Source organism: Biomphalaria glabrata, chromosome 3 (assembly GCF_947242115.1).
Source record: "Biomphalaria glabrata chromosome 3, xgBioGlab47.1, whole genome shotgun sequence".
NCBI lineage: Eukaryota > Metazoa > Mollusca > Gastropoda > Planorbidae > Biomphalaria > Biomphalaria glabrata.
In genome coordinates, this window is record NC_074713.1 from 7920848 (window position 1) to 7939334 (window position 18487).

General features: G+C 30.8%; 2 protein-coding genes across 2 annotated transcripts; one reads left to right on the plus strand and one right to left on the minus strand.

Annotated features, from left to right (window-relative positions):
* Positions 1 to 1072: 1072 nt before the first annotated feature.
* Positions 1073 to 8036, minus strand: LOC106055941 (spermatogenesis-associated protein 17-like). The gene is made up of 10 exons (XM_013212449.2): positions 7912 to 8036; positions 6831 to 6920; positions 6290 to 6371; positions 5134 to 5184; positions 4889 to 4992; positions 4400 to 4555; positions 4159 to 4309; positions 2992 to 3140; positions 2602 to 2731; positions 1073 to 1904 (listed from the first exon to the last, which is right to left on the minus strand). Exons 1-10 carry the CDS (start codon positions 7977 to 7979, stop codon positions 1830 to 1832), a joined length of 1056 nt encoding a protein of 351 aa, XP_013067903.1. The 5' UTR covers positions 7980 to 8036; the 3' UTR covers positions 1073 to 1829.
* Positions 8037 to 8047: 11 nt separating this feature from the next.
* Positions 8048 to 17957, plus strand: LOC106055943 (uncharacterized protein C2orf73 homolog). The gene is made up of 5 exons (XM_013212450.2): positions 8048 to 8220; positions 10587 to 10857; positions 12232 to 12424; positions 12657 to 12772; positions 14469 to 17957. Exons 1-5 carry the CDS (start codon positions 8165 to 8167, stop codon positions 14880 to 14882), a joined length of 1050 nt encoding a protein of 349 aa, XP_013067904.2. The 5' UTR covers positions 8048 to 8164; the 3' UTR covers positions 14883 to 17957.
* The last annotated feature ends 530 nt before the right edge of the window (positions 17958 to 18487 follow it).

The window sequence follows — 18487 nt, forward strand, 5'->3', positions numbered from 1 at the left end:
TAATTGTAGAAAGAGGAACATGAATGTGGCTTTTTATTGGGGCTTCAGAAAATGCAATTTTTTTTCTGAAACTGATAGTATGAAGAAATGTATCTGGTACCATACATTGCTTGCAGATTAAAGGTTGCAAAAAAAAAAACTAACTAAAAAGAAGGGGTGAGGATGGTCACGGTCAAAACATAATATAGATTGAATTGAGAAGCAGAAGAAAATCATATGAGTGCCTTTATTTGTCAGGGTAGCAAAATGGAGAGGGTGTTTCCAAATCAAGTCAAAATTCTATGTTGGAGAAATTATGATGCGCAGGTTAAAAGAAAACAAAATGGGGGTTCCAGAGAGAGACAAACAGAAAAGGGCTGTAAAATTTCATTGCAACAGACACAATAATTCACTGGCTAAAAAAGTATGTAAGGTTGATCATTAAAATGTGGCCCATTTATTACAATTCAACAAAAGAAAAGGACGTGTTCGGCCATAATTATCACTATAATGCACTACAATGAGTGTAGCCGGTGTGCACAGCTAGTAATGATGTACATATAAATACAAACAACATAAAGCACGCACACTACCAGAGCTAGATGAATAGGGATTTCACGTACGTCTCTGTCATGACAAATGACCTGGGTGCAGATTGTCTTTAAGATTTTTATAAGTTTTGGAAAGGCACTATCATTAAAAAGTTCTTCAAGAGACGGTAACTGTGTTTGAGTGATATAAGAAGAAAGAATATTAAATATATTTAATAGTAATTGAGTGGCTGCCTTGTCATAATGTATGCACTTTAGACTGTCATTGTATTGTCCCATGTTTGAATCCCTCCCACTGCCATTCTCTGACGTCCTGCGGGAGATCTGAGCTAGGAAAGGATAATCTTCTTTCTAAAAGAACATTCAAAACTTGTAAAACATACAAACAAAAACAAAAGTTTTACCTGCTAAATGATCCTGCTATATTGTATACTCTAAGTAATTGTTTTTCAAGTCATCTTACCAAAAAACTTTCAGAGCAAATTTATTTCACAGCTTTCAGCATAATGCACAAACATTTATAAGTAACTAAACTCTGAGAATTCAATGCATTCATTGATGTTTATGTTGACTTTTGAGATTATGTTATTTCAAACATTTTTTTAGGCAGAAGTTAAATTATTATGCACATTGGGTATATCTTTAAATTGCCCAATACACTAGAAGTAACTTTAAAAAGAAAAAAAAATATAACAATAAACAACTAAATTAATAATAAAAATGGTGTTTTTCATACAAGATAAATCCTATTTTACAATGTACAATAGTTTCAATCTATTTTTACATCATGTTTTAACATAGTTTAAAATATTTGTATAATTATGCCTGATAAATATCTGTGGAAATAAAATAAATAATATCTCCAGTTTATATTACATATATCTTCTTTTCAACAATATGTGCAGTATGTATCTTCTAATAATTCATTTGTTGCACAATGAAAGGTGCATTGTCTATATTTTATTTTTAAAATCAGGATTAATTTAAATTCTTCTCTTTAATTCTCTGCTTTTTTTTTTATGTTCAAAATTGTGAATTAGTTAAATGCTTCTTATCTTATAGATTACGGACGTTACTTCAAAAGAGAAGATAATTACATCCTATGCTTGATTGAGAATTCTAATGTAAAATACCAACTCTAAATAAATCACATTGAAATGGGGATATAATTATTAATTTTTAAAAAATAGAATAATTTTGGAAGATACAACATAGCAAAAAAGACACTTATTAAACTTCTGACTTTAGTGGCTTTGGTGAAGTTTGCTTTGTTTTGTTCTCAGAAAACCAATCCATATTTTATACTTCTCCCCTTGAGTATGTGTCATTGAACTTATCAAATATGGGTATTGGTGGCACTTGTGACTTGAAATTCTGAAACAAAAATATTGCAAACAAAATGGTTAAAGTTAAAGCTTCTTTTTATCAAATAAAAATGTAAAATAAATAAAATAAATTATGGCTTTTATATAGCGCTACTTTCATGCTTATAGCATGCTCAGAGCGCTTTGGTCCAATCTCAGTTGTGGACCAGTGGGGTAGGGGGTATCTAGGAGAAGGTTTTTCTGTGCTGCCTTCAGGCGCTCAGTAAACATAACTATGCTAGAGTCGGGTGTTGAACCTCGAGCCCCCTTAATAGGTAGCCAAGCCAAGTTCAAACCCACTTAGCCTCTCGACCACGGTTCCCACAAATACTTAATACTAATTTTTAAGTCAAAGTCTTAGAAGATGTAATTATCATCTATTTCTTAGCATTACAAATAATTAAATTTCTTTTTTTAAAAAACTAAGTTAAGTAAATGTAGTATTAAAACCACTTGTAGATAAATTTTAAAACTGTTTTGACATCACACAAGTAAAATGAATTTCCCAGAAGCTTAATACATTCTCGTGCCATTTAAAATTTTTAAGTGAGACAGACATATTTGTTATAAGAATGTTTTACAAAGAAATATTGTGATCTTATAATTTTGGATTAACCTTAAAAGACAAGACTGAAAAATGTTTGTGATTGTTTTTTTTAAGTGGATGTATAAAAATAATTAAAAATTGTAATGATGAGACAAATCACCTGATAAATTAAGAATTTGTCAGGAAACTCCTCCCTGAAATACTTTGTACCATAATTCATTGGTCCAAACTTGGATTTTGTGTGAAGCAATGGTTCATAGACCACAAAATGATGTGAAAATGGCTTGAACCTGAAGGACATGTATAAACTGTTTTTAAAAAACATTTCTAGTATTTTCACCTGTGAAAATATGAATTCCTCAGTATTTATTTTCATTAATCCTTTTTTAACCAATCTTTTCCAACTAATCTTGAAATCAATGTCTGAATCTTTTAAACTAATAATATTTACAACTGATATATAATTGATGGAAAAGAAAAAGTATGTTCATTAAAAAAATAGAATTAAAAGAAAATAGAACAGAAGAAAAGCTAAATAAAATAAGCTTACACATCATCGTTTAGCCGCGTGACCCATTCTTCATTTCTCAGCTGCTGTCTGGCTTTCTCTAAAGAAAAAAAGTCAGTGGCAACTCTGAGAGTAGGCTTAAATGGCTTATACCTCTGCTTCTGCACTTCTTTTGGCTCCCTAAATGGTCCCTGTAAAATTAATTTGAAAATAAATAGAAATTCTTAATTCTGATACTTTCATTCACTTTGGCCAGAGAGACTAATTTAATATATTAAGCTACTGTATAGATCATTATATCTCAGAGACTTGACTATCTGAAAATTAGATTTTTAAAAAAGCTAATAAATGAAACATTTGAGAGAATTTCATTAAAAAAATTTTATAAAAAAAATCATCTTGAGACATATTGAAAAAAAAAGAATAAGACTTATGACGTCATGCAATCATGTCATGTGATTCCATAGTACAATTTAAAGATTTGTGATTATATTTGTTGGATTTATTAATTTATTTCAGAATTGTGTTGTGTCTTTGGGATAACAAAGGATCATCTAAAATATATTATTGCAACAGAAGATTGATCTATATTTACTCAGTCAAGACAACATAACAATCAGTCTCTGGTCCAGGAGTTATTAAATTCATTGTGCAATTCACTAACCCTTTGAATCAACTCTGTATGCCTAAAAGTGGTCGATTCACTCCCAATAAGTTTATGTTTTTTTATCATAATTTTAATGATAAACAAAAAAACAACTTATGGTTGATGACAAAAAACAATAACTTACTAAAGTCACAAGCAATATCATTACTAATCTATTTTTTTAGAACTGAATTGTCTATCTTGAGTAAAAAAAATCAATCTGCTTAGCATAGATTTTTGCACACAAATTCCAAGATTGCTGTATTAAGGTTATTAAATTACTTCATGCTAAATAGTGCTCATAGAATGTACATTCAGTATTAAAAAACTATTTGTTTTTGTGTATGGTACTATACATTTTATGTTAAGAAACTCTAAAGTATTTTTTTTTAATTTAATATGCTTGAAAAATTTATCATACTAAGTAATTTTCATTAGGTATAACATTCAAGAAAACTTTGACCCATAATTAATTCTAATAGATGTTGACCTAATTTAATTGACAGCGCACAAATCAAAACCTTTAATAACATGATTACAATGTTATACTTTGAATAACTCACTTGTGGTTTCGGAGCAAGTGGTGGAAGTGTTTTTGGTACTTGGGAGTTGTAGCTTAGACAGGCTGGATCAAAATTACAATAATTCTTTCTTTTCTTTTTGTGCTCTAGTGGTTGAACATTGCGTAGCAAATATTCTGTTTCACTTGGATATCTGCAAAACGTTTGTTTTCATTTGGATGTGTTCAAACTATAACAGATTATTTTGACCCTAAACAATATGCTGGCAATGTAAACTACGTACGGTAAGAATGGAGAGTTATATATTCCAGGTTGAACCACTGTGCTGACCAGATAGTGATGTCTTCTTGCTTCATACTGTCTTCTTTGACGTTCATTTTTCTCCTCTTCTCTTGTTCTGGCTGCTAGCTGATGTTCTGAGAAGTCAGCTAATTCTGACCTATGTAAATATTTTTGCATATGAATTATTTATAGAATATCACAAAAAATTAATAAATGTTATTATATTACAGTGGACTCGGTGGCTGAGTGTTTAAGCCCTTGGCTTCCAAACCTGGGGTCTAGAGTTCAAATCTCGATGAAGACTGGAATTCTGGAATTCATGACTTAAGTTTAGGCAGTTAGTCGTTGTACTGGCCACATGACACCCTGCTCATTAGCTGTTGGCCAAAGAAATAAATGACAACATCATCTCCCCTATAGATCGCAATGTCTGAAAGAGGAACTTTACATTTTTTTAATTAACTTACACAAAGCATAAAGAAAATACTACCTGATCAGCTCATTCTTAATGTGCAAAGCTTCCAAATATTTCTTTCGACTGTAATAATTGAACACATATTTTCTAGCATAGTAACCTCTCCACGATCTCTGAATCTATAAAGTAAAAAAAGCTTTAAATTAAAAAAAAAGAAGATTGTAAAGCTTAACAAACAAAAAGAGGGGAGAGAGGGAGAGGAAATATTTGATTGAAAAAAAAGTAATAAAAAAATATATGCTCCATTATTCTGTACTAACCTTTGTAGCCAGTAAGTTGTAATGATTCAACTTCAAAACAAGTAATGAGTTCTGCAATTTAAAAAAAAACATGATTCTTAACTTTCACTGTCATGCTCAATTGTACATAAAGGCTTCTGATCATGTAGGAACTGACCATGCTAGAGGTCAAGCTGTTTATGTGTAGTACTATGATCAAAATATGGGTCAATTTTTATTAATTTTTTGGTTAAGACTGAAACATAGGGGAGTCCCTAAAGAGGTGGTTTAGTATATAAAGTAATTTGGTTTTCAAAATGAGAAAGTCCTATCTAAAAGGGAAAGAATGATGTATTCATCTAGAAAAGTCTTTTTGAGAGACAGTAAAAAGAAAAATAAGGTCATCTGTTTTTGTCATTGGTCAGTAATTAGTAAAGTCATTAATCATCATTCTTAGTTTACTGGGATTTGTTTTGCATTTATAGCATTTGTTGGTCAAGCTATTTTAACAATTATATGATTTATACAAGTGATTTATGTTTGATGTAAATATTGTTCATTGCTGGAGTATCTGTTTCAATGGATACATTAAAAACATTAAACTCAAAACAAAATGTTTTCAACACTATGCTTCTTCAGTGCTTTTTTTTTAGAGAGGCACCTCCAAACCAGCAAATGTTACTTTCATTGATAGTGAGAATAATACAACTATCAAATAAAATCATGATATTCAAAACATTTCTTTCATTAGCTTTTTTTTTAACCACATTTTTTGTATTGAATATTGAGCACAGATAGAAAATCTCCATTAAAAAACAAAACTTTATTATATCTATATTAATTTAGTAGGCCATTATTGTTTTATTTATTTTTTAATGTTATTTTGTATATCAAAATGCTTTTAAAGTTTTTTAAAAATCAATAAAGACTAATTTTCTCTTTTGTATTGTTTATATCAACAATGTACATAAAAAAAACAGAGAATCAGAACTCATTGAAGAGTGACTAGAAAGGAAAGTATGAGATGACCAATACTTTCAGCTATATATAAACTATAGACTGACACCTTAGAGTTTGAACATTCTGCCACATAAGGGTGGTGCACAAAATAATTTTGAAAAAAAAACATCTTTTAAAATAAATGAAAGGATGCATGGATCAAAAAGTAAATTTTAAATGCAGCTGGTATGATAAATACCTTCACAAGACCTCTGCAATATTTTCTGCTTAAAACTCCACGCCAATGTTTTTGAATGGTTGTTGCACATTTGCTTAAATATCTAAAAAATAAAATAAATGTTTTGATGTTTCAGAATGTTTAACTTATAAGTTAAATTTACAATGAAACACATTCAATATATCACACTCCATATATCACACTCAATATATCACACTCAATATATCATACTTAATATATCACACTCAATATATCATACTCCATATATCACACTCCATATACTACACAAAATTATATGAAAGTCTCGTTAGCATTAAAAATGTTTAAATCATATAAATATAGACTTTAAAAAATAAATGGTTATCTCTAACATTAGATACATTAAACAAATTGAAATTTTCCAAGTTAAAAATGTTAGTTTTTTTAAAAGTTGATCACTGATCAAATATATATATATATCAATTAAACTTAAGTTTTTCATAAAGCTATAACCCTGAAAATGCCTACTGATAAACTTATAGTTATTACAACTAATCAACCAATATATTACAAAAGAGCATACCTTAAATAAGCTCTGACACGAGTCCCTCTGAACCATGATTGTATTTTAACCGCTGCAGTGTATTCAGTATGACGACATCTCTCAGCCTCACTTTAATTAGAAATTTTTTTAAAATTTTAACCATTGAGGAGACATTGTTGTTTTTTGCATGTTAACTAGTAGTCAACATTGCCAAAAATTTAAAAGTGCTAAACTCCCTTTTTTTTAATTATCTTAATATAGTGCAATGGAAATCATTATTTTAAGTGGAGCATATGTGTGCAATGAAGATTTTTAGAATGCTACCAACTAGTGTCGAGATGTGGTGGATGAGCAGTAAAGCACTTGCTTTTCGGGGGTTCTTGGTTTGAATCCTGGTGTAGACTAAGTCCACCCCGCTCTAATGGGTACCTTACATTAGTTGGGGAAAAGTAAAGGTGGTTATTGGTCACTGTGCCGGCCACATGACACCCTTATTAACCATGGCCACAGAAACAGAAGACCTTAACATTATCTGTACTATAGATCACCTGAATTTCAATTAACAGCAATTTTACTGGTAAATCATGTGGTCATTTCAAGTACAGTTATCAGTCTCATAGTTAAAGTATTTATCCTAAACTAATAAAATCTTTCACTGTTGAACCAAGCATGTAAAAACCAACACATTTAAGCTAATAACAAATATATATATTCTGTGTAGGCCTACATACTCTAATCAAGGAAAGAAGTTTAAATTTATAATTTAGAAAACACTTTTCAAAGAATTTATAGTTTCAAGATCTTCATAAAGTACTAGATCTGGATCTAAATCTATCTATCTGGACTTCTTTATATGCATATTATTGACTATTGACCCACTACTGTACGTCTCTTATCTCCACTGACTGTAAACACAATAATGTGAATAATAGTGTATTATAAAATTATATTAATTATATTTATTTATTATTAGTGTATTATTTAAATTTATATGTTTTAGATCTAGTCTAATTTGTAAAATATATTTTTTTAATAATTGAATTATAGATCTAAATAGCCCACTTTTTTACAATTTTTATTTTCAATATCTAATCTTATTAGATTCTAGTAAATTTCTAACTTTTTCTCGTCATAAACTTCAGAAATTAATGTATTTATTTCACCAACTAAGCGAACCATCGCAGCCATGTTGTTTATAGATCTAGACTTGTCACTAAGGATTTAAACTAAAGAGTACACTATTTCCGGCAGTTTCTTAGCAACAGCTTCAAAAATGGCTTCCATTGTGATTTTACAAATGTTTGATGGCGGGATTATTATTGTATGATTTAATTCCCTTTTAATAGTAAGGTATCATTGATAGAACACACAAAATGACAATGTACTTACCACCTATGCAGCGAAAAAAGAAAGTTGTGGATAAATATAGGTAAGTAAATAAGAATCTAGATAAAAGTTTCGATCTAATATGAATCTTTCATGCAATGCTTCATCATCATCAGTTCACTTCACTTCAGACCAGTCTTATCTTATAGATTACTCCTTGAGTCCTTTAATTATATACTTAAACCCTAGCTGCTAAGTCATTGCGTTTTAGTTTTCCAGGTGGATTCAGAATTCAGGTAACCTGTTCCAAACTCTAATAACATTAGGCAAGGAAAAGAAGCCCTGGTTCTAATTTTTCCAAGCCTATGGTCCAGTATGGAATAAGAAATGTACCTTTATCTTTGCAACTTATTATTCTTTTAGAGAGTGTTTTTTTGTGTCTCCATAAGTCTAATTTATCGTACCTGTTTGAATTACTCACTATACTGTCTTTTCACTAAGTTACTAATGTTTGACTAACTTAAACTACTGTTATCAAATCACACAGAGAAGTAGGCATATGTGACATTGATAATTATAAATTCAGTATGACTCTTAAGGCCAGTGCAGCCAATGGTAGACTGTCTAAAAATGTATTGGATATAGAAAATCCATTACCACAAGTACCAAGCTAAGCTGCTGTCCTCCCCACATTGCTCGATGCCTAAGAAACATGGACAGTATACAGAAGATGTGAAAAAAATTAACCTCTTCCATGTCGTCTGTCTCATAAAAATACTGAATGTCAAATGGCGAGTCAAAATACCTGATACTGAAGTCCTCTGAAGAGCAGGCCTGCAAAGCATCCACACAATCCTGATGCAGTCTCATTTTTTATGGGAAGGCTATGTCTGCAGAGGAGAAGACTCACATCCCTAAAAGACTCCTTTATGGTCAATGAAAGAAAGGGTAGTGATCACAAGGTGGACAAAGAAAATGCTTCAGAGACACCCTGAAAGCCTGAAATATTGACCCTGCAACCTGGGAGCTGGAAGCACATGATAGAGTATCAAGGGGTCGCGCTTTGAAAACTGGCACAAATATTTCAGAAGACAAGAGAGCAGCACTGGCAGAAGAAAAATTTAAAAATTAAGGCAACTGACATGAGCTCCATCTGGAATAACCTTACCAGTGTGATGCTGAGCATTCCAGGTTCCTATAGGTCTCACCAGCACTCAGCCCCCTGGATGATGTAAATGGTCATCATTGAACCATGATGGATGAACTATATATGACTCATGCTGACTGTAATGTGGTTTCGTTTTCTTTTGTTTTATAAGTTTCAGAAATGAAGATTGCTACAAAATAGTCCAAACCTCCTGCAGGAAGGCAGGGTACAGATGTGTATTGGTTAATATGCATGACTAAATGCATGACGCGTAGGACGTAATCATCTTCTTTTTTGAAGTAACGTCTGTATTATATAAGATAAGATAAGTATAGAATTTGAACTCCTGACCACTGTAACAACAGTCCAACATAACCAGGCTGCCCATCTTAGTTAAAAGTGATATTAATGCTTTATAACTACTTGAAGAAATACAGTGTGTTTATTAATGATAAAAAGTCTCTGAGTGTGAGTCAGTAATTAACAATGCATTAGGATACTACTGATTTTCTGAAGCAGTGATAATTGAATAGTGGATAAATAGATAAATAGATAAAGAAAGAATACATGATTTAAAACATAGACCTACTTGATTATATATATATATACATATATATATATATATTTTTTTTTTAACTTTGTATTTTTAATTTACTGTCAAATCAGGTTAATTGGACTTAATTAGGATGCCATCATTTTAGTCCTAAAAACTTGCTGGTCCAAATAACTGTATAATAGGATTTGTTTTGGCACTTTAGGATTTGGTCTGAAAGTGGCTGGTCCAAATAACTGTATAATAGGATTTGTTTTGGCACTTAAGAATTTGGTCTGAAAGTGGCTGATCCAATAAACCGTTGGTCAGAATAACCAGTTTCAACTATATTCTCTTAAGTTGTTTTTTTTTTAATGGAATTTTAAGAAATGCATGTTTTTCTTCGCTATACATGTATCTTTGTTCATAACTAATCAGGTTGTAGCTTGGTATTTTGAAGATTTTGCATACCCTAGCAATGTAAACTAAATAATTGACATTTACATATAATTCCTTTACAATTTCTGGTTGAAGCTTTCATAGTTTGCTATTATGTCACATTTTCTTTTTTAATCAGCAGAATTTTTTCATTACAAACATAAATACAAATATATTGTAAATATTGCAACATATAATTGTTTTATTCATACTGTTCACTTATGATATGGAGTAGTTGTTGAAATGTTAAAAGGACTTGGCTTGTGCCACTTCAACTACAGAGATTTACATAATGTTCCAAATCATTACGATATTGAACAAAAGTTAAAATTATATTACCATTTTTTTCTAGTCCTGACACATTCAGAGTTATCAGTGAAGATGCTATTTCTGATCATCCAAAATACAAACCACTGCCTTATGCGGCATCTTTTGAACCTTCAACGCCATTAATTCAATTAGATAGTAACCAGAATCATTGGGAGGCCACAGTGATTTTACCACTGAAGAACACCAAGGTTTTAACACAGAATCTGCCTGATTACAGAGCACATAATCCTCAGCCAACATCTTGTGGATTTTTGGACAAGAATGTTAGATTTCTTAATGAGCCCATATGCCATGTAAGATTTTCATTTATCATTTGTAAAAAAAAATTTTTTGATGTGCTAAAAACTATAATAAAAATATGTTTAAGTTAAAGGCAAACTTTTAAGGTCACTATAAAAAAAATGGTCTAAAGGGAAATGTGCAATTATTTGAATGTTTGCACTGCTCATTTCAATGTGCGTGAAAATGAACATCAATTTTTTTTTTGAAGTAGTTTTATTATTATCGCAAAATTTTGTAGTTTGAATGAAGTTAGGTCTTTAAACTTAGTTGTAACTAACTTGCTAATATGAAATATTTAGTTGCTTTGAAGCAACTTTTTACTTTAAAGAACCAGATGGTCCTCGTGGATTGGGGTTTCGGGAGATTATACTTGTACTTACATACAATCTGAGGATTTTGCAGACCTTGTATGTTTGTACAATTATTTTCATGTTCATAGAACAATGGGTAAGGGCTGGGGGGGAAGGGGGTAAAAAAAAAAAGGAAAATATATTTTATAGAGGCAAATATTATTATTATTATTACAACAAAATTTAAATGGTTAATAAATGATTGCAAGTAGAGAGGCATGTGCTAGAAAGATGTCACTTTATGTTCTTGAATTCAGTACCCATCTTATAATGAGAATTTCCAAAAAATAAAGGGGTTATTACCCAGTTAACTAGTTTGAATTTGATATCAGTGTTTCAATAAAAACCCTTAGATGCATTAACAGCGCTAAAACCTTCACATCTCGTTTGTAAGGTTGTATTTTTAGCTTGTTGCTAAGTACTATTTATGTATGTCTGATGGATGATTATTCAATTAAATTATTAAATGACAAATAAAAATAAAAATCATATTTTGGCCCAATATTGCTGATTTCCTTTTGAATCTCAATTAAAATGATAACTACTACTGATCAAACAACCAATGACCCAAATGACTTGCCACATTTTCTTTTATAGTTTCCCAATAAGACTTTTCTTGAGGATTACATTATTCTTGACCTTGACCCTTTCTTCGATCTATGTAAGGAATTTTTTTTTTTTTTTTATAAAATGCACATTCATTTCTAAAATGGGTTTAAGATCTTTCCCAACATTTCTGATCTGACCAACAATTATCCAGCTTGACATGTGACCTAAAATATTTCTAGCCATAATGTGCAGTGGAGCATAACACGTAATCTACATTAGGCTAGATATGACAGACCAACTGTTTATTTTATTGCCTAGAATTAATCCTATTGCTCAACAGACATTAGATTAATAGCAGATTCATTAACTCTTTCTCTCCGTAATTATTTACCACATTCTGGTGGAATCAACGCTGGTATCGTCAGTTAGGAGAGAAAGAGTTAATAACAAACGGGTACATTTCCTGATGTTCTATCTTCTATACAGGTCTTTACAAAGCCTGTACAACATGAAGAAGGTAGATGGTGGCCAGCCCGAGCAAATGCTGGATCCCTTCACATTCCTCCTTATGCTGAAGATACACATTATAGAATAGACTACAATTATCGCCATGGAGAGAAGCCTCAGTTCAATGGCCGGCACACTGCAAATCCTAATAAGGATCCTGCTTATGGTTCAGGTATCAATTCACTGTTGTTTTTCTTACTGCAATATTTTGTAGCCATGTATTTAAATTAGTGAAACCAATTTTTATTTGCTAGATGTATGTTTTTCAATATTAAAAAAATACCAGTAAATTATTTCATTTATTTACTGCAAAAAAAAATTCTTTTCAAATGTTTAAAATTAACACAAATGTTTAATATTGCTATATTTTATTAAATTTAATTTTAAAAAAACATTTTTTTCAGTACCTGTCAACTTTTTAAGGCAAAAAGATGGATCTCAGCGATTTTATAAAGAGGGTCTTTCTTACGAACATCAGTACAACAGTAGAAGTGATCCCAATTATCCAAATAGAGGCAGGGTGAGCAAATTTGATTATATGTTTTCATTACGGTATTTTGTCTAGTAAACAGTTTTAATTTGCCATTTTGATTAATGAGATGATCAGATTTGCACTTTTGAAACTTAAAAAGATGCCACAGTGCTTGCCTTCAAAGATAGTCAAGAAGTTTCTGTGAATTGTTTCTACATTTAGTTCTTAGGAATTCCATTTTTAAATATATCTTGTATTCTTATGTTCACTATATTCTTTAAGCTCATATTTCATGTCACATTTCCTTTATTTATTTGGAAACTTTGCTGCCACCAAAGAAATACATGACAAAAGAAAACTGAAATAGAGGCCTGACAGACAACATGTCTGTGGCATGAGACAAAATAAATACTATGCATTTTATGATACCGGCTCATGTAAAATACAGCACTATTCCTTAATTTTCAGAATCAAAGATAATGGTGTGTTGTTGTTTTTTGTAATTGCTTTTGTATAGTGCAGCTTTAGTGCATATAGCATGCATAGTGTGTTATTGTCCAAGCTCTTTTATGGACATGTGCAGGGACAGGGATATCTGGGAGAAGGTTTCCATGCTGTACACAGGAAACACAGCTCAGGATTTGAAATTGAGCTCTGTTAATAGCCAAGTGTTGTTTTTTCAATAGGCCACACTTTTAGTCAGTTTAAAATGTCAGTTTAAAATGTATTTTTTTCACACAGACTGATACATGTCAATGTGTGAGAGATGCTTACAAAGCAAAATGAATTTGCAGAGCAGTGTAAATTGTGTTTGGAAAAGATTATATTAAAATTATATTGCTACATCAATAGTTCCCTATTTTTTTTTTGTTGCTTTTTTTTTCCTTTGAATTTCACTGTTGTTGTTTTTTTAAATATTCATTGTAGTTTTTGTAAAAAAAGGAAAGTAAAATCCCTTTCAGACATTGTGATTTATGGGGTAGATGTTGTAAAGCTCTTTTTCTTTGGCTGATGATGAACTAGAGAGTCATGTGCTCAGCACAACAACTGCCTTTACTTTCCCCAATCAAATGTCAAATACTCATTAGAGTTGGGTGGACTTGGGAGCATCCTAAAAATCCCACTATTTATCTGAATTTGAACTTGAGACCCCTCTGCTTGGAAATGGAGTGCCATATCACTATGCCCCTAAATATTTATGGCAAATAGGTTAAAAAAAAGACCCTTTTCTCATATAGCATTAAAATTTCATTAATTGAAGAGTTGTATTTCATAATATTAATAACATTAGTTACTCTTTGATTTACTTTTACACTTGTACTTATTTTTTTTTTTTTTTTTTACGTTTTATTTTAAATTGAATTTTACCTTCTTTTTTTCTTATTCTTATATTCACTTTGTATGAAGAAAACTTTGCAATGCATAAAAAAGAAGACTTTGAAGTACATTTATATTTAAATATTTTAACAAATCTAGAGATCAATATACTCAATAAACAAAGGTTTTTCTCATATGGACTGAGTTTTAGAACTCCGAAGCAGTTTAGAGAAATAAAAAGCATATTTTAATGGTTTCTTTTTCCAAAAGGACAATTTTTTTTATTTATTAAATCAACATATATTTAAAATACGACAGTTATAATAATAATGATCTTTGAGAACTATTCATTATTTTTTAGTAAAACATATTAAAATTTGTGGCAATTTATTGTTTGAAAATATTTTTCTTCTTTCTATTTTATCAGCGAATGGGAGCATTTGTTTGGAGTAGAATGGATCCTGTGAGTCAGAACAAGTTTATAGAATATTACAGCCGATTGGCAGAAGAAGAGAAAAAGGCTGAAGAAGAAGGTTTAGATGGGCCTTTAAAGTCATGCAGTGCCCCTGTGTTGAGAAGTTTTAATCACAAAGATTTCAAACCCAAAGGAAGGCGTTCATACACTTATAAGAGACGAGAAAGCAACATATTGAGATGGGAGGATGAGAAGAAAATCCTGCAGCCTTCTTCAGACTGCAATATATCTAACCAAGTGGCTAATGACAATAAGGATGATAGTCATGTGAGAGAGCCTTATGCAGGGCAACAGACCGAACAAGAAGTTAACGAGAATTCTTATTTTGATGTGAATAATGTAACGCCAGGCAATATGACAACATAATTTTTTTAATTCTATAAACTATTTATTCATATGAAACAAAAAATGTATCATGCAGCGGTATTTATAGTAGGCCTACTAAAGATAATGTCATTGTTCTAGCTGCTGTTCAAATCTTTTTAAGTAGCAGATACATTTTTTCTCTTCATTATGACAATTCTGGTCTAGACAAAATAACTTTCATCTTTAGCAAGTTCATTGAAGTAATGTAGTTACAATCTTTTTTTTTTTTTTTTGTGAAGATATAATGTTGTTCTTTAATGCTGATCATTGACTTGTGCAGCGCTATCAAGAAGCTGTCATAGGTCTTTTCCTGTCTCTAATTGTCTCTGTTCCATGGCCTGGAGTATTATGTGACTTTCAGTATTAAATTGGAAATGCAATGCATGGAGGCATAAACAAAAAAAAAAGTTCTTAATATTTAACAACTAATTGGCTTCTTAAACTTAGCATTAATTCTCAAAGTCTTTTTAGAGCACTTTATCTTTCAATGTAAGCATGTCTTTCAGATTTTGCAATCTATATTCCTTTTTATAACAATTGTTATAACAATTGTTGTTGTTGCTGTTACTAAGTAAACTACTGGGAGATAGTATTACCTTTTAAAAAATGAGCTTGTTTATTTTATAATTGCTGTTGCTGTAAACTACTGGGAGATAGTATTACCTTTTAAAAAATGAGCTTGTTTATTTTATAATTGCTGTTGCTGTAAACTACTGGGAGATAGTATAGTAGAGTCAATATTGCGGAACAGTTTGCAGCTACTTTTAGTTTTCAATTTTTTGCTCCGTAATGGTTAGACCTATGGAAAAACTAAAAGTATCTTGGCATTGCCCATCCATTTTCCGATAAAAATAGACTCATTGTTTAGTTTTTCAACAGATAATTAATATTAAATTTTACATTCAAATCGACTGAGATATGGTCAGTCACAATTACGGAACAGGATTTTTTAAGAAGTCACAATTGCGGAACACTGTAAAAATGTCGGAACAAAGCCTATATAAAACATATATTTATTAGTCTTATATAATACTTGAACTCCTTATCCTTTACATTAATTTTATTTGTGTTAAAGCATAAGTTAACACTTTGTCACCTTTTAATTCTTTACCTATTTAATTTAATTGATGTCACACTACCCTGATTTTCCTTACAAGATTTTATTTTCCACTAGTCTTTAATTCTTTTTTGTTATATTAAAATTATATAGGCCTATATATTATTTGATATTATGATTTGTCCTCTTTTTGCTGGACGTCTGGTAATCATAAATTATATATTGTATGTAATATTATTGCCTAAATGTTTTTAAATTTATGTTTACTAATACAAACTCATATTTAAATTCTGATAATCTAAATCACTATGTAAATATTAAGCTAAATGTGCAGGTCAAATAAATGACATCTATAGTGTTCCACAATTGTGACTATCTTTAAAAAGGTAAAAACTGGGTTAACACCTCCCAATTTTTAAAAAATCAAATTCCTGGTAGATGGCTACGACATGAAGTTTTTCCACATCCATTTATAAACCTAAAAATAGGTGTATCATGCAGGTGATGTGTCATTATCATTTTTAAAAAGACTTAAGCCCTGACCTATGCGGTTCTCCTGGTACGTGAAAAATAATGGACGATTCCACACCTGTCAACTTTAACCTGGAGTCAAAATTAATTTTCTGCTGTGAAAGGAACACCATTATATTAGAAATGTAGAGAAATGGACCATGCGCAGTAGTTTAGCAGAAAATTTCAAAATAAAGTAAATTTTAACTAATTTCGACGAGCTGTTCCACAAACATGCCTGCTCCGCAATAGTGACTCTACTATATTACCTTTTAAAAAATGAGTTGTTTTTTTTGTTTTTTTTTAAACTACTGGAGGATAATTTTAAAACCTATTCAAAATGAGCTTGTTTATTTAAGATTTAATTATAAATGAATAGTTAAAGTTTCTTGCACAGAGAAATAGTTTTGTATGAGCTTCCACACTAGCTACATGTAATTAATGTGTAATTAATTACATTTTCTTTTTATAAATAAATTTTATAGAAGCTATTTCAGAAGTTCATATATTGTATGTATTAAAGCTACAGTTCATCTATTTGTTCTCTGTAATGTTAATTGTTATTATTCGTTTTTCTACCTTATTATTAATATCACTGAAAAGTAAATAAATTATATTTAATTTGTTTTAAAATTAACTTGTTACACACTATCTACACCATACTATTTTTTAGAGCATAAAAATATTTTATTCAAATATTTCTCTAAAGTACTTTAGAACTAGAATGGCACCATAACAACCTTAAGTTGTATATAGAGAATTCAAACAAATACAGTATTAACTAGTAGCATTAATCATTAGTAAGATCCTCTTTCATGTTTAAAAAAAAATTAGCCCAATGGTTTTTCCTATTATCTCCAAGACAGCCATTAAGTCTGACTTTTGCTTTGAAAAGCTGATGATGCTCAAGACATTGGTAAGACAGGCCTATTACTGTATTGTTTGCATTTGAGTTTTTGTGGGTTTTTTTTTTTTTTTTTTTTTGCTCTAAGCTATTTTCTTTGCCCCATTGAATGAAAGACAAGCGCTGACAGCTCTGTGCCGCGAGGAGCAATTTAGGCTAGTTTTTCTCAGTCATAGGTGTTGATGCTGCATTCCATTTATATTTGTGAGATGTTGAATTGTTTTACGATGTATCTGGTTTCTGCTCTGCAGTATGTCTAGTATTAATCAAGCAGTATAATTTTGTTTTAAGAAATAGTTTTAAAATTTTTACTGATCTCAACCTGTGACTAGAAAAAATATAATTTGTGTACAAGGGAAGTCTTTAATTACAATTAAAATCATTGAGTGTAGCTAAAAAAAAAAAATGAAATCTGCCCATAACTCATTTTTAGCAAAATTGTGACTAATGTTTATATTGTTAACTTTTCCCCTGACAATTCGTTTCTAGTTTTACATTTTGTATAACACTATTGTAGGATATATATTTTGAAAGAAATGTATATATTGAAAAAGCCATGACAAAAGATGACGTCTATGTAAATATATATGTATATTAAAATGTTTTTTGTGTCTTAATTTTTAAATTTTTAGAGGTCCTCAAAAGGGGGAAGACATAATTTGATTTGTGTCGCCTGTCACTTTTAGATTTCAAAAAAACTAAAAGAGTTTTTGAAAATCCCTTTTCACTATGTTCTAATGGATGTAATCCAAGGCCATAATGTCTTAAATGCTTTCATGGACAGATGAGGCAAAGGCAAGCTTCTGGTGCCTAAACCAGTAAGCTTTGGGTAGAAGGGGCTCCTTGGCTGCCTATTCACCTAGGAGAAGGAAAACATGGATTCCAAACCTCCACTGACTTGCGGCTATACCCTAATATGGAAAAGGCTTTGGGAGACAGCCCTAAGGAAAATTAGGAGATGGTGCCCTTATGCAGCATGTGGCAAAACAGGTTACTGATAGTACTGATCCCAAATTGTATTGGCTATTTCTATTCGTTTGGATACATTAGCTGCATGGAAGGGGGAAACTGCTGTGTGGGAGACATATTTCTAACCATAAGCTCTCAGGCTTTTATCTCACTATTCAAATTTCT

Excerpts from the sequence above, each read along its gene's own strand:
- LOC106055941 (XM_013212449.2), bottom strand. The coding sequence starts at position 7,979 with ATGGCTGCGATGGTTCGCTTAGTTGGTGAAATAAATACATTAATTTCT. Across the intron at positions 4,556-4,888 it reads ATTAAGAATGAGCTGATCAG|GTCAGAATTAGCTGACTTCT; the intron begins GTAGTATTTTCT and ends ATATTTACATAG. Across the intron at positions 2,732-2,991 it reads ACGCGGCTAAACGATGATGT|GTTCAAGCCATTTTCACATC; the intron begins GTAAGCTTATTT and ends CATGTCCTTCAG.
- LOC106055943 (XM_013212450.2), top strand. The coding sequence starts at position 8,165 with ATGACAATGTACTTACCACCTATGCAGCGAAAAAAGAAAGTTGTGGAT. Across the intron at positions 12,425-12,656 it reads GGATCCTGCTTATGGTTCAG|TACCTGTCAACTTTTTAAGG; the intron begins GTATCAATTCAC and ends CATTTTTTTCAG. Across the intron at positions 12,773-14,468 it reads ATTATCCAAATAGAGGCAGG|CGAATGGGAGCATTTGTTTG; the intron begins GTGAGCAAATTT and ends CTATTTTATCAG.